A 16,262-nucleotide genomic window follows, 5' to 3' on the forward strand; every position below is an offset into this window, starting at 1 on the left:
TCGCTGCAAAAGTTGAGCAATGTTCAACTTTTGAAGCCTCGGCAGAAGCGTCAGCCAATCGAATCATATGCCAGTGCAAGCTCTAGCCAATCAAACCGCTGCGTGTGTGTCAGGGGCGGGAGATTCATGTGATTGGTTGTTGGTCGAGTTTCAGACACGCCCGCCGGCAAGCTTCAACGCACACCGCTGTGTAGACGGGCCGTTAGTCCCGCCCACAGGAGATGCGAGCGAGGAGGAGAGAGGAGGAAGCAGCAGGCGTTTAGAGAAATTACAAATCTGAGCGGTCATTTTAAAGAGACGTCCATTAATGATGACAGGAGGCACAGCAGCACTCCGTCTATATATTTACTTTTAATTCATTCACAATGTGTTATAATGAGACAGCTACAGATGCGGGCAGGCACCGGATGATGAGTGAGGGGGAAATCTCTTTCATAACAGAGCACTCACATAATAACATAACACTATCAGACTGGATATAATTCAGAGAAATTAGATGTCCTTCAAGATGGCGCGCTGACATCGATTTTGGGTCACTCCCGAAGGACCAAGGAGGCAAGGAGGAGAACATTTTAGAAATGAGAAAGGGCTTAAATGTTTCTTCCCTTTAAATCTGATTAAATTACAATCTGCTTATGTTTGATATAAGAAAACAAATGCAAAATCAAAAGGTATTTTAGAGGAATACCAAAAAATTATGAAACATAGTCTGCCAATAATTTGATAATATGTATTTAATTCAATATATAATGTATCTTCGCCACTAAGCTTGCATAGTCAAATCCATTGCATTATCTCTGCTCATAAAAAGTTCCTGGTCCCCAGGTGTCCATGTCAGACGGATGTGGAGGAGTATACAGGAATAGAAGAGGAAACTCATGTCCTAAAATCCACACTGATCCATTCAGACACCATTTGGGCAACTTCTCGTCCTGCATCGAGGACGAAAGCGTGGCGGAACCCGTTCTCACACAGTCTGAAGTCTCCGTGTGGAAAGTCCTGCTTGATGTCATGATAATACTGAACAGGGCACCAGTGGTCGGTCGCTCCATAATAAAATATCAGCTAAAATTGGAACAGATAAACAGTGACATCTAAAAACAACCTTAACAGATAATTCGAGCAACTTTTGTTTTTTATGTCATGAAATATTCACTAAGTAGAAAGTATGCAGACTCTAAATGTGATTACACTGTATGTGTAGGCTTTTTCTTACCTTTCCTAGGTTTTTCTTGATGGTTAAGTCGTCTCTTTCCAATACTTTCTTCATTTCCTGACCGCCCATATACATTGCATTGGCTACACAAAGGGAATAAAACACATGATATGCCTCGTCATTGCCTTATTTCTGCAGAATTATTAAATGACAACGGTGTGGGTGGAATCAAAGCTAAACATAGTTCAAGCTGAGTACTATGGTGCGTTCCCCCGTCCTAGTACTAGGAGCAGTGGGCTCTGGTGAATATCCAAAGCGGCTTTGTCTCATCAAATTGGGGGATGTTAACAAGTGACTAAATAAACTACTCAACGCCATTCCGATTGACACGATTTTGCCTTTAGCTTAGCGTTGGTGATACGCAGACATGTGACCGTGCTGTCGTTCTTTATAGCCTAACGATAGCTTTTTACTTCTGGCGATTGCATTTACGCTTCAAAAATTGGTTGTGTTGATATGTGCGAATTATCCTACTGCACAAAAACAAATATCATAATTGTTTATTTCCTGCAATATGATGGACACATCACATTGCTTTTTGTTGAGGGCCGACAAACACAAGTATTCACTGTAACATTACATAACATCTAAAGTAAATTCAGAAATAGTTTTTCATACGTTTATATAATATAATAAACGTGTCCGATGTGGACGCAACATGACGTTAGCAAAATTGTTTACAATGATTGGGTCAGTGGCCTCATTTATAAACGTGGTGTACACCATCTTTTGATCGTACGCTAATTTCGAAGCAATGTTTCTTAAAGTAAAAAAGCATACTTGACGGGAAAATGTTTGACACTTTGACCCATGCGTACGCACAAACATGAAAAAAGAGAGATTAGAAACTGCGACACCTTTCGCAGAAGGATGAAAGGAGAGACATGTGAACAGAATACCATCAAGTGCACACAAATACATGACTTGGAGAAATAAATAAAAACGAATATGTTATTGAAAACCAACCAACATTCTCTTCATGTTCTGAAATGTATTCTCATAAATGATGCGGTAAACAGAAACGTTTTTAATTGACGAGGTTTTGCATTTCTGTAGGTTGTATAGATATGAGTGCATGGTTTATATATTATATAATTCTGTTCAAAATGTGATCCAACCTTTAGAGGCCACATGCTGCCACTCTTTGTAATGTTCATACTGCATCCACCAAACAATATGATGTACTTGTGACCGACTCCAACACAACTAAGATATCACGCTTTCGTCTTCATTCAGTCAGTGGAAATTAATATTAATACGGGGCGTTTCTTTGACTATTTATAGACAAATATGGGCGTTACGTGGAGCCCACACAAGTTGCACCTCATTTGTGGTTGATTGTGATTCATAAAGGGAAACCCGCGTAGGACGTGTGTGTGCAATGTTTTAATGCGTAAGCACTTCCTTTGTTCCTACGTACGCCATCTTTTCACGTGAATCCTACGCAAAGTTTTATAAATGAGGCCCGAAGGCCCTAACACTTCGGCAAAGTGCAGAAGTGACTGTTTTCTTCCCCACAGACACAATAGACTTTGCATGGCTTTTGTGTTTGAAGGTTGAAAAAAGAAAACTTAGGCCGTAACATGTTCAACAAAGAATGGACATGATGAGCATCATGAACAGCCACCGTCCTTAACCATATTATGTAATGTAAAAAACAATGAATACAGTAAAATCCTTAACCATAAACAAATATTCAAATTGTGAGTAATTCCCTTTTAGATTATATTCTCGTTTGAGAGCCCCCTAGACCTTCTCACACGCTTTACTTAGTAAAAGTAGTAACGTTCCAACATAAAAATACCCTGTTGACTCAACAAAGGAGAAGCTGATTGCAGACACACTGCTTTGTACATCCGTAAAATACGGATTCATAATACTGTTAGCAAAATTCAATTTATGAGCCATTGCTGAATAAGTTGTATGCTTTACTATAACTTCACTCTTTGGAACTCCCAGTGTTTCTTCAGTGATCCCTCGCCTAGCTGCTTAGCCAGTGTTAGCACCTTCTTTTTTAAAGGACCCCTTTCCTATCAATGTGTATATACTTTATGTTTATTTCATTTATATATACAAATATTTATCGCAACTTGCAAAGAGTTTTGTGTGAAATGAGCGATATAGTGGAATTTTGAGCTGATTATTATTCCTTTTTAAAAGTGGGTTTTCAATATTAATCCAATCTTTAATAAACATCTACTTTACTTCAAATGAAATACAGAGATATACGCCAGGATATGCTTACAATTCAAAACCATTTCAGATTTTTCATGGTTCATGGTTGATTGCACATTTGTCAGCTGATTCAAATGAAAATGCAATGAATTTAGAAAAGACAACTACAGAGTTAAGATAATGTCACAGAACTAAGATAAACTGTCTGTGTGTTTCACCTACGCAATAGCAGTCGCAACACCACTGTAAAGCTTCAATAAGAGCAAAGATCATTCAATGTACTTCCCTGACACAGACTCTGCCATATTTTGGGTTTTGGAAATAATGAATGTGTGGCAATACAGTTGTTTGGCTCGCACCAGATGTGGGGGCTCGTATCTCTCTGGTTGAGTCTCACATAGAAGACCTTAAAATATAGAAGATAACGTGTGTGTGTGTGTGTGTGTGTGTGTGTGTGTGTGTGGTGTGTGTGTGTGTGTGTGTGTGTGTGTGTGGTGTGTGTTTGTGTGTGGGGTGTGTGTGTGTGTGTGTGTGTGTGTTGTGGTGTGTGTGTGTGTGTGTGTGTGTGTGTGTGTGTGTGTGTGTGTGTGTGTGTGTGTGGTGTTGTGTGTGTGTTGTGTGTGTGGTGTGTGTGTGGTGTGTGTGGTGTGTGTGTGTGTGTGTGTTGTGTGTAGATAGTTCCAGCGGTACTGGACCTTTCTGCAGTGAGTGACAGCGAGGCTGCCAGGGCTGGATTACAACCGGTCAAATCCTGGAGGGCCTTTGGCCTGCAGGGCTACCCAGGTAACGCAGATAGGACAGGTCAAACCCAAGCTGAGACATACCCCTGAGCCAACATTCATTTCACTATTTTATTTGAAAGAAAGAACCACCCATTAATCATGACCAAATACACATTTAGGGACTGTATTCACTGGCGCCTTTTTCTAAGGGCCAAGAGTCTTTATCAGTTGTTTCACATGTAGAGAGCACATGCTGTTGCGTGTTGCTGCTGCGTCAAAGAGAAGTGATTAATCCAGCGTACTAAGTAACAGATGCTAAGCAATTATTTGCCTTGCAATCCTCAAGAACGTTTGACCTCATTTGTGACCTCAACTAAACTCGCTCCCAAGGCTTTTCTCCATGTAGATAACAACAACGTTTCATTAGCCTGGTCCACAATCACCTCTTGTGTTACTTTGAACATGGTGTGGAAGTTAGAGATACATTGAGAACATCATCCTCACAGTCTCACACAGCTCAGTGAGAGCTGTGTTCATTGTCTCTATCAATTCACAAGTCGGCTGGACCGGTCTTGTTACTAATGTGGTATGATTTAATTGCAATATACGTATCAACAATGATAAAAAGCCTGTATAAACGCTTTGATAAGTGTGTCTTCAAGAAGGCAGGCAAAGCTACTTCTGAATGGAGATTGGATTGATTAGTTTAGGCTAAGCTACCATTGTAGCTGCTCTGTTATCTTTCAAAATAGTTTCATATTACACAAATAAAGCAGCATCTTTATTTGTCACGCCATAGAGCCTTTATGATTTGTACACATACATTGGACAACAACACACTTTGTCCAGTTTCTGTACACATATGAGGTACTATAAGGCTCTGGTCCAACAGCTGATGTTTTGTTATTGCTGACAACAACGTCAGCACGTGAGTGACAACATGAGAAGAATCTCAAAGCTGATTGGCTCACACAAGAAAGTGTCAAGCGCGTTCTGGCTTGAATATACACATTTTAATCATCACAAGAGCTCCTTGCCATATATTCTTCAAGTCTGCAAGAAGGGTGATCCGCAACATTCCAACATATACCACCATACTTATTGTGTTGCTAAGGACATTGGTGGACAGCATATTCCAACACGTTGCTCCAGGACCTCCAATAGGGTTTTGGTGGTTAGGTTGAGATCAGGGGCCACATTTCTAAAACTCTGTGTATAATCCACACTGAATGTTTGCGTATGTTAATGAGGTATACGTACATACACTGGAAAAAAAGTGCTATACATTAAATGCACATACTCAATCGCATATAAAGGCAATGCAAACAGAAAACACTCGTGCACATTTTCAACTTGACCATCTGCTAGCTACCGGAAGATAAAATCCTTCAGATTTATACAGAGAGTCGAAGTAAATATATGTATATCAATTTATGTTTATAAAGCATGGACTATTTTTGGTATTTCACATTTCACAATGTCACATGATGTTATTTCAAGTGTTAATGAAGCACTACAACATTAGCTTAGCTTTGCCTTAAACAAACCAATCTCCACTGTTGAAACTAAAGAAATTGTTGAAATGCATATTTCAGCACTTTTCCACTTAAAGCTTTTGTTATAAATCTACATTTCTGCAGCTTAGACAATAGTTTCTGCACATTTCGACCCTTTTATAGTGAACAAAACAAACAACGCTCCTGGTTTCTCCACTTCTTTATTCAGGTTTTTTGTTTAAATTAGTACCTTATATGTTAGAGAATCGTTTAGTAGTGTATTGTTCTGTACATCAGTGCGTCTCCCACCACAGTGCTCCAGTAAAACCAAATAAATAATACTGGGTTCATTTTGTTTCAGTTTGTATAACCCAGTGCTCTCCTGCTGTGTTCAGGGTTCATCTTTATCTCAAACCCGTTCCTGCGGGGCTCCCAGCCCTTCTGGATCAGACAGTGTCTCAAGACCTACCCTCAGAAGCCCAACGTCTGCAACTTGGATATGCACATGTCTCCGTCTGACACCCAGGACATCTGGGGCCAAAGTGTCCATGGCCTGAGGTGAGACATCTCTGACTCTCACTTCTTAATACCAATACCGTTTTTAAATTGTATCTACTCAAAAACCCAGAGAATATCTTTAAAACACCATTTGACTGTTTAGTGCCAAAACAATTGTCACACATACTTCATGCACAAAAGCGCACATGATGTATTTATACATCAAGGTCTGGGCAGATATAAAGAAAATGAAATGTTCAGATATTTGACAAAATACCTCAATATCGATTTTCTTACGATATATAGTTAATGCTTTCAACAGATATTTATACATTTGGGAATGTTATAAATTATCATCAACGATGTCTATATAATGACAAAGTTGGTATATGCAAATACTAGATCAGCTACTTTCAAAATATATAACTTTACTGCAGTGCAGTATTTAAAACCAGGAAAAGACAGCAATTTCCAAAATCCAAGATAAAAGATAAAGATCTCAATAAAATATATATTGCCCTGCTCCTTGGCACCAAATCCAACCTCTCCAAAGCTCCACCCTCCCCTGCCTCCAACCTCATCGTTTACGGTTTCTCTGTTCCCTTCTCCAGCCAAGTTCAGAGCCTTGGGCCCTTTCTCAATTGTCACATTTCCGCCTCCTCAACTCTTCGGTCCTCCGGTAGTGACCTGGAAATCGATTTCAGCGCACCATGTTGAAGGACATCTAATTTCTCTAAATGCACATCGAGGATGCAGCATCGAGGAGGCTCTCTGGAGGATATATTTATATAGATATATATATATATAGTCTCTGGTAGTGTTACGTTATTATGAGAGTGCTTTGATACTTGTTTGATTCTGAAATTGTATATACACCAGGTCCGTCTGCGTCACGTTTCAGAAGCGTCCCAGAAGCGTCTCTGCGCTGGACTCCGCTAAAAATATGCGGCTGGTCTATTTTTGACGGAGATGCGAGGCGTTGCATAGCGCCGGGCAGGAAGTGGAACGGCCAGAGCATCCGGTAAATTCCCCAAATAATAATAATTTTGCAGACCCCCATCCCTCCGTAGTCTTTCAAGTAGGAGAAGAAATGCCAGCGTTCTCCTCCGGTTTACAGGCACTGTGTGTAAATTATATATATATAAAATAATTATGATGATAAATGCATTTTTTTACTACTAAAATACAGCAACACATATTTGATTCATGTTGTTCAACTGTCTATTAAAACTATTATTAACTTTGTCTGTACAAAGTAGCCTAGTTACTTTCTTGTAGAAGTACAAATGCCCAAATCAACAAAAACTGCAAGCTGGCAGGCAACATGCTCCGCTTCTAGAACGCGCCCGGTGGGGTATGACGCCGGTCGGAGGTCGGAACACAACCGCGGCGCAGACGGAACGCGGCTCCGTCTGCACCGCGTTACATATGCGCTGCGCACAGGGGCGGACTGGGACTACAATTCAGCCCTGGAATCTGACCCCAGGGTGTCCGCGGGGTCTTAAAAAGTATTAAAAGTTGATAAATCAATTTAGCGAAAATTAAGGCTATTAAAAAGTATTAAACGGCATTTTCCAAGGTATTAAGAAGGTCCACAGCAACGACAAGATTAAACACCCTTTAATTTACTGAACAACAACATGTCGGGAAACCCCCTCAAGTTGGCCCCATGCATAGCGTGCCATAAAATGCTGCTTCTTATTTTAAATTTCGTTGCCTTGCTCCGCTCTGTGGGGGGGGGGGGTTTATCTGCTGGTGGACTACCTGAGAGATATACAGCAGGAGAACACGCCGTCCACCGCGGAGAATAAACAGAAGGGCAACCATGCTCCGGGGTCTTCTTTGCTGCTTTTGGTGTATTTTGTGGCGGCAGCAGCGCCACTTACAGGCCTGGCATATGTACTACAGCGTTTCCAGCGGTCTAGTGTGAACGGACACGTTAATGAATCGAATGCGCTTGAACGGAAGACTTTTTGCGTTTGCGTATGTGTTTTACTGTATGAGTCCTCGTGGGCCGGGGTCTAAGCCAAACTATATCCGGTCACAGAGATCTGATATTTTAAAGTAAGGTCAACACATATCGACCCTAAATATAGTCTATATTAAGAACGACAAAAGTCTTAACATATATATCGTTTTTTGTAAACATATGACAAATGTGTGAGGGTGATGACGTCAGAGCATCGTCCTCTGTGCCGGGCTTAGCCCCGGACAGCCCCAGCCCAATTTAACCCCTGGGTATTTGTGAGGGAGCTCCTATATGCCATTACCCCGCTGAAGCTCACCAAAGTTTAATATATTTCATAGTTTTGTCAATTGTTTTGTTTATTGGTCAAATAGTGGTTTCTAATGTTTCTGAGGAGTTTTACTGGAATGAAAGAGCACGGAGTACAGAAGCAACAAAGCAGCATACTGCATTAACCCTAACCCACAGAGAGGTTGAAGTGCATGTGGAGAGGAGGCTTCAGTAGTCTGTCTGCACTCTGTTTAGTTGTGCTATCTTACAATCAATATAGTAAATGTGAGGTAAAGTGTGTCGCCAATGTAACCGGTTAGAAACTCCAAGTTGCGATGAGGTCTTAAAATGCATGGGAAGGGTCTTAAAAAAGGTCTTAAAAGGTATTAAATTTGACTTCAGGATTTCTGCATATACCCTGGACCCAGACCGGCCACATTCGGGGGCGGTGGCATACAAAAAAAAATTACAACAGCCTACTATTTATGCAGTTCAAGGGATAATTCTCACCTAAGAGGGCAGACACTCCTCAGATGTCTTAAACATGGGACATCGTAAAACAGTAAACACACAAACATACAGTACTATTTATAATTAGTTATTAGAAATCAAGCTGTTTATTAGGCTGCATTTATGCAGTTCAAGGGATCATTCTCACCCACCTCTTGCTCTTGCCCTGCTCTTGTATGTGCCAGTTGAGCTGGGTCTTCCACCAGCCCAACTCTCTGTCCCTCATCATGAACGCAGGAGGCTGGCTGTATATCTGAACTTGCGCCCTCATCATCAGTAGCGTGGCGTGGGACAAAAATTAGGGGAAGCCAATAATACATCCTTTTTTTGGGTCGGGGGGGTGGTTGTGTGTGGTGGTCAATGTAATAACTAACCAGATGAGTACAGCGCCCGGTATCATTTTACACACATTTGTATCATACAGATGCACGCCTGTTATCTAACCGACAGGTCCGAACGCACTAGTCTCCAGCCGAAATTCTAATAAGCATTCATTCACAAACTAAATCAGGAGACCTTTAACGTTTTACGTCCAATTCGCTCCTTTTTTCCTCGCTGTACACAGCTCCAGTTTGGCCATTGGCCTGTCATCAGTTGCTTGCTACTTTCTGACGGCGGTGAGAGTGGTGCAGTGACACTATCTCTATCGATTAGATTTATGATTCGAAAATGATAAAAGTAGGGTAGACATGTGGATATTATTCGGCTGAACAAAACGTGCATTTATTAAACGGGTTAGTTTTCCACAGACCTTATTTCGAGATATTTTCCAAAATCCTATGGAGAAATCCCATTGCTTTCTGTCGAGGGAAACCGAGCGCAGCTTACTTCCGGTTTTTAGGACGCGTCACTGCACCACTAAGTTGATGTGATTTGATTGGATTGTGAGGCAAGGGAAGCCAGCCGCCTCTGGCTTGGTCAATCCTTCCATTTTTTTTCACCAAGTGAAGCCAATTTTGGCTGGCCTCCTCTCGCGAGTGCAATCTACTGTTTTACCATAACATCTAGAGGGGCGCTGTTTCACTCTTTGAAAAATACTCAATGAGAGAGACGGGCTGGCAGCAACACACAGCAAAGAAGAATTTCCAAAACTAAACTAAGTGTTTTTATTTATTTATTAAAATTATAAATACAATCCGAAAAAACAGGGGAAGCCTGGCTTCCCTTGGCCTCCGAGAGAAATCGCCACTGCTCATCATTCTCTTCATCATCTTGCACTTGTTCTAAGCTGCTGATGATAGTGCTTGTGGCACCGCTGCTGCCAAAAACATGTGCGACATTTATATGCTTCACCTGCGAGTGACTTCACAATTGTTCCTCTTGCCTTCTCACCCCCACCGTTTCTTTGATTTGTATCCATGTTTTTTCATTCTCCCTGTCTGCCACGGCGTCTAATCCCTTCTCTTCGTTTGGCCGATCTTTTTTCTTCTTGATTATTTGACAGATAATAACCACAAAACTGCATTAGCGGCCGCTGTCGCCCTCTGTCGGCCGTCAGCGCAACTTAAAAGATGAAGCATGTGTTTCCACCAGACGCGCTGCTTCACGGCTCAGAAGCGTCCCAGAAGCGTCTATATACTGAAAATAGATATATATATATAAAGGTCCTGCCTAGTACATAGAGTGGCAATGTCTCAAGATTTAGCAAAAATACACCTTTATTGAACATACAGTTCACACAAATACTACAAATCCACATAACAAACAATCAAAAATGAAAAAGGGTTGCCACTTAATATAATGTAAACTTTTTTTTTTTTTTTTAAACTTTAAAAAAATAAATATATATATTTTTTTTTGGGGTAACTGGCTGGCGCCCTCTAGCAGCGGCGCGCATATGTCAGCAGCGGCGCTGTGCCGCCACTATTTGTATATAGGGGAAACACTGGAGGTGATGGATTTCAGCAGGGAGAACAATGCATGAAATAAAGAAGACCACATCTCTGGTTCTACTTTAGCAATTTGGATCTTTTTTTAATGAGTCTGACAATGTCAAAGGAGTACGATACTAAATCAGCTTTTAAGCTTCGAGCACATGCTTACATTGTAGCGGTCCTGTTGCCCTGTTTATCCCCTCCATAGTTCCTCACCCTCTGGAAAAAGAGAACCCAAGACTCTTCTTGAAAGGCTGCGCTGGGTCACTCTGGGATATCATTACAACTGGGATACCAAGGTGAGCAAACTGGGTAGGATGCAATTGGTGTCAGTTGGTAAATGTAGGAATCAATATTACAATTCTTATCATAAATACATTACCTTTCTGTCACAACATTCTTCCACGTCTCAAAATATATATATATATATATATATATATATATATATATATATATATTTATATATGTGAATGGAATGTCTCTTTTTAAAAGGGTTAAAATTCATGAAGTCATATTTTTAAGATTTGCCCTGACGCCCGTCCACACAGCAGCTTTGAAAAAATCTTGAAAAATCTTGGAGGTGGGCGTGTCTGAAAGCTTGGGGATTTTTTGCGACCAACAACCAATCACATGAATCTCCCGCCCCGACATACAAAGCAATAGCAATGTTAAAACGAAGTAAACTGGATATAAAATCCCCAAACAGGCGAAAACCTACCAGTTTCACCCCCTGTCCTCCGGTTTGTATCCCGGTAAGTTATTAGCCACTGGTCATAAAGAACCGGGTGATTTGTTACGTGATAAGTAATTTCTTCTCCATTTTCAGGAATATAGAAAATGAACTGTGGTATGTCTCTCCCAGCTTACACGTGGTTTGATTGGATAGCGCTTGTACTGTCAGATTTGCATAAACGGGATTTGATTGGCTGACGCTTCCACCTCAGCTTCAAAAGTTGAACATTGCTCAACTTTTGAATCCTGAAAATCCTGGAAATCTTCGCTTTGCTTCCCCACAATGCAGTTCGGCGAAAAGCAAGGCAAAGTGACGTCACCCCATTCAAAGTGAATGGGCAGAGAAGCGTTGGAAGATATTGTTAACGCTGCTGTGTAGACGGGCCGTGATGGTTGAGGGCTTAAGATATGGACCAGGAAGCACACTGTTACAGTCAGTCAGAGATCTCTGTTATTTCTTCTGTCTCCTTACATTTAAGCAATCACCTCTGGACTTTAGAATAAAAGTAAAGCATTTTAAAAAGAAGAACAAATACAATAAATAAATAAACTATACCCTGTAAAGTGGTGCTGTTAAATGTCCACTTCCACTTAATATATTTAACAACTCTAACATATATAAGGCCATCTGAGGTAGTTTGAAACAAACTGTGCACTACCTAAGCCAACTTTCTTTTTGTCCATTTACACATTGTTTGATGATACTCCATTTGAAAAGATTTGGCCACATGTTGTACTATGTTCCATTCACAGACTTACTCTGCCAACCACCACACTCCTTTACCTGCTGATCTCCACCTGCTGTCTGTCCAAATAACAGCGGCCTGTGGGTTTCCAGGGTTCAGTGCTCAGGCTGGAATCCTCAACTACTACCGCCATGACTCGTCACTAGGAATCCATGTGGATGAATCAGAACTGGATCACAGCCGGCCGCTGCTGTCCTTCAGGTGAGAGGGAGGGATTATTCTCTCCATCGAGGCTTTAAGAATAGCAACTTTAGTTTGTTTTATTGTACCAGCAAATAGAGTGGTGCAGTGATGACGTATTTGTGTAGGTCGACACGGAGGGGAAAAGCACAAGGGCTCCCTGGAAAAAGATAATAATGGGACTTTACATTGGATTTCGTTATATTTCAGAAAATAAGCATTAAAACATATATTTATTGTTTTTATCATGTATTGTTCAAGTTAATCGCAGCATTCCGACAAAAGTTTTAGGATTTCTGAAGTAAAAAGCTAACATTAGGCCAGGGGTCAGAAATCTTTACTATCAAAATAGCCTCTTTGCCCCCTCTTCCACAAATACAATGTTGTCTGGAGCCGCAAAACACATTTTATAAAAGCTCATTAAGTTTTATATATAGTTAAACTGTATACAACATCTATGGTTTGTTTATGACACTAAAGATCAACACAAAAACATGTTTTTGTATCTTTTCAGTGCTATTTCTTATGAGGAAAGAAATACACTGGCTTATGTAGGCATACTTCGAACAATTAAAACACAGAGCACTCTTCCTCTCCATATGTGGATTATAAATCAAATACAAATTCGGATTTTTAAAAAGAAAAATGTAGCTGCAGCCTCAATGCTTTGAAAGAGTCAACTAGTTGAGTTTGATTTCAATCATGACTTAAATCCGTCTCAGTGTGCCTTTTCCTCCACCACCTGCAGCTACCAGCTGTATCTGCATAAAGCCTGTCTGTTCAGTGTCCGTTACCTCACCGGCCCCTGGCAGGAGAGGAGTATGCGTGCGCTGAATTAATGTCCGGAATGTGTTGCCCCTCTTATGGTCTTTGCTTAGAGCACATGTGTCAAACTAAATTGTGGTGACACATGTGGATTTAATTTTGGCCCGCAGGATAATTTGTAATTACTATTAGATCTGGCCCGCCGGTATATTGCACGCACACCTTCACTCAATCCTGAGGATTTCCTCAGCTCAGAGCCTGAGCCCAAACATTGATGAACCTGCACCCAAGATGAGATGCCAAGTATCTGGCTTGAACTAGCATCACAGAGCAGCACACTGAGTTTCTATAGGCGCATTCACACCGCAGTACTTTTCCCACAAAGGTTCATCTGTACTTAGTTCATGAGAACTCTTTAGTTCTCATGAACTAAGTACAGATCGCGTTCACACCGGAAAAAGTCCCTGGGGGAGGATTAGGCAAATGAAGCCGCTGACGTCACTTCTTCTTCTTCTGCTTTGGGTTTACTGGCAGGCCGCAAACCACTCCACGGCGTATACTGCCGCCCAAAGTCCCCGGCGTTGGGGACTGGCTTCAGTAGAAGCTGCTGGGACTCCCAGCAGCTTCTACTGAAGCCTTCCGAGTAAATCGCCAGAACGCCGACACCTCCTCATCTCCACCGCTCCCATGTTTTATTTTGTGTTGCCATATCTCTGCGCTGTGCTAATGCTAATGCTAATGCAAGGATAATAAAATGGCGGCTTCACAAAACTTTTTGGGAGTTTTACGGGCCGTGGTTTGTAATCCGCCCAGCCAATCAGACACAGGAACCTTTTTCTCCCACGAAAGTCCCTGCTCTCTAGCAGGGACGGAAAAGGGGTTGAAAAGGTTCTCATTAACTAATTTTAGTTCCGGCTCTTTTTGGTGTGAACGCAACATTTCGGAACTATATCGGAACTAAAGTGGGAAAAGTACTGCGGTGTGAACGCGCCTTCTGCACTTTGTTTCTTGAGACAACATGGCATGTTTTTTTTTTCTTTGAGGGACATTGTTTTCTTGAAGCTGTTGTTGGCCTGTGGAAAAATGTAATCACAAGAAAAGCTGCAGATAGAGCCATAAGAAATGAATGCAACTGATTATTTAATGTTGTTTTTATAGGCAATCATTTAAGCTTTGTTACTTCCAGGTTTAATATGGGCAATAAGTTCATTTCAATAAGTTTTGCAATAAACATTGAACCAGTCCGGCCCCATTTTTTTATTTTGGCTCACTGTGTATTTGAGTTTGACACCCCTGGCTTAGAGAGACAAGATGTTCCTTTCAAAATGTGTTCAGCTTTGCAAAAAGAGAAACAAAACGGGAAAGCCTCTTCAGCTTATGCTAACCATAGAACTTATTTCAGCATTCCAAACACACACATTCAAAGAACCATTGACTTCCAGCCAAGGGAACCTTGGCTAAAAGGCTGAGTCATTCCCAGGTTGTAGGACTCATTGCTGCACCACTTCCATGGGAAACAGAACATTGCCACTGACTTGTCTTTATTCTGACAGTTTCGGGCAATCAGCGATCTTCCTCCTGGGAGGCGTCCGCAGAGAGGACCCCCCCACTGCTATGTACATGCACAGTGGGGATGTGATGGTGATGTCGGGACAGAGCCGCCTCTTTTACCATGCTGTCCCACGGATCATTCCAGGCCCCCAGGGACAAACAGCTTTAGAGATGGAAGGCCACCGCATGGCCTTGTTCTCGCAGGACAGCACTCTGGGGGGGGTGCTGTCAGAGGAGGACTGGGTGTTGTGCACCAGGTATATCCAGAGCTCCAGGCTGAATGTGACTGTGAGACAGGTGCTGGGACCGGGGCAGAGATTCCCAGAAACACCCTCTCCTCCACAAAAGACTGATGCAAGCCAAGCGGGGGGGGTACCAGGACAGACAAGCCAACGGAGAAAGGAGGAGGAGGAGTCGTCGCTGTGACTCTGTTGAGACTTCAGAGACATGACACATACCCTGCTGTAAACCAGAGGCAGTAGCATCAGATTCTAGTTTGCTGCCAGGTACGTTTACTCATATAAATAATGTAGACATATGCACCCCAGGTTCCACTGCATCTTCAGTGTGACTGGATGCATTTACTCCTGTACCTTGAGCTGTCCACTTGTAACTGGAACCCCCAATATGATCCTCTGAATCTTCCAACAGGAAGTCTGACTTTAAGGACATCTTATCATAGCCTCATATCTAGCTACCTGGTCAATGAACACAATCCATGATAATGCATAAAAAGACAGATGGTCATTTGATCATATCAGATTGACCACATTCTGAGGTGCTCATACACATGTTGATCATACGTCAGCCTCTTCCTGCTAACTCAAGAATGCCTGGCAAATGTTACAAGTACCAGTAGTAAGAAAGTCTTCACCAGGGAAATCAAATGATTTAGAAATTAATGTCTTCCATCCTTGGCATTGCTTTTCTTGACCTTGCACGCACCAAGTCTACTGTATTAATAAGGTGTGAGAAAGCTTGTTCCCGGTTCATGTACATTTTGTCTGTTTTATTTCACTCAATAAAGTTGACAAATAAATAAGATTGTCACACTATAAGAAGTCATCAACCTTGCCTTCATACCCCATTTCTTACCACTTTTCCTTTAGATTGATGAAAAACATCATGGGGGTAATGTAAGTAATTCATCAGGGCTTATTCCTAAACAAAATCTTAAGAATTAAAATCATTTCACATTTTGCACTGGTGGATCATAACCAGGTTGTTAGTAGAGCTTCTGCGAGAGAAGGGTTCAAAGAACAAACAACTTCTTTGACAACCACGTTTCCTCCCAAGCCACAAACTTTTCCCGTCTGGACTTTGTAAACATGGCACATTGAAAGGTGAAAGAAAGTTTTATTAACTGACGAGAAAAAAATGTAACCTGGATGGTCCTGATGGCTTCCAACGTTACTGGCATGACAAGGAGATCCCACTGGAGATGTTTTCTACGCGGCACGGTGGAGGAGGCTCCATCATGATCTGGGGTGCTTCTTCCTTCAAGGCACACTGGAACTTCTGGAGTTTGTGTTAAGGAGTGTATATTTATATCAGGCGCCTC

General features: G+C 41.6%; 1 protein-coding gene and 1 long non-coding RNA gene across 2 annotated transcripts; one reads left to right on the forward strand and one right to left on the reverse strand.

Annotated features, from left to right (window-relative positions):
- Positions 1 to 716: 716 nt before the first annotated feature.
- LOC117467314 (uncharacterized) lies at positions 717 to 1,824 on the reverse strand. The gene is made up of 2 exons (XR_004554372.2): positions 1,217 to 1,824; positions 717 to 1,065 (listed from the first exon to the last, which is right to left on the reverse strand). It is a non-coding gene; the product is annotated as an uncharacterized lncRNA (long non-coding RNA).
- Positions 1,825 to 3,715: 1,891 nt separating this feature from the next.
- On the forward strand, positions 3,716 to 16,063 carry LOC139436034 (nucleic acid dioxygenase ALKBH1-like). The gene is given in 7 exon segments (XM_071207180.1): positions 3,716 to 3,721; positions 4,066 to 4,174; positions 6,005 to 6,167; positions 10,936 to 11,026; positions 12,213 to 12,406; positions 14,704 to 15,067; positions 15,069 to 16,063. Coding segments are annotated over 7 exon segments (1,011 nt in total). The 3' UTR covers positions 15,153 to 16,063.
- The last annotated feature ends 199 nt before the right edge of the window (positions 16,064 to 16,262 follow it).

This window comes from Pseudochaenichthys georgianus, chromosome 22 (assembly GCF_902827115.2).
Source record: "Pseudochaenichthys georgianus chromosome 22, fPseGeo1.2, whole genome shotgun sequence".
NCBI classification, from domain to species: Eukaryota; Metazoa; Chordata; class Actinopteri; order Perciformes; family Channichthyidae; genus Pseudochaenichthys; species Pseudochaenichthys georgianus.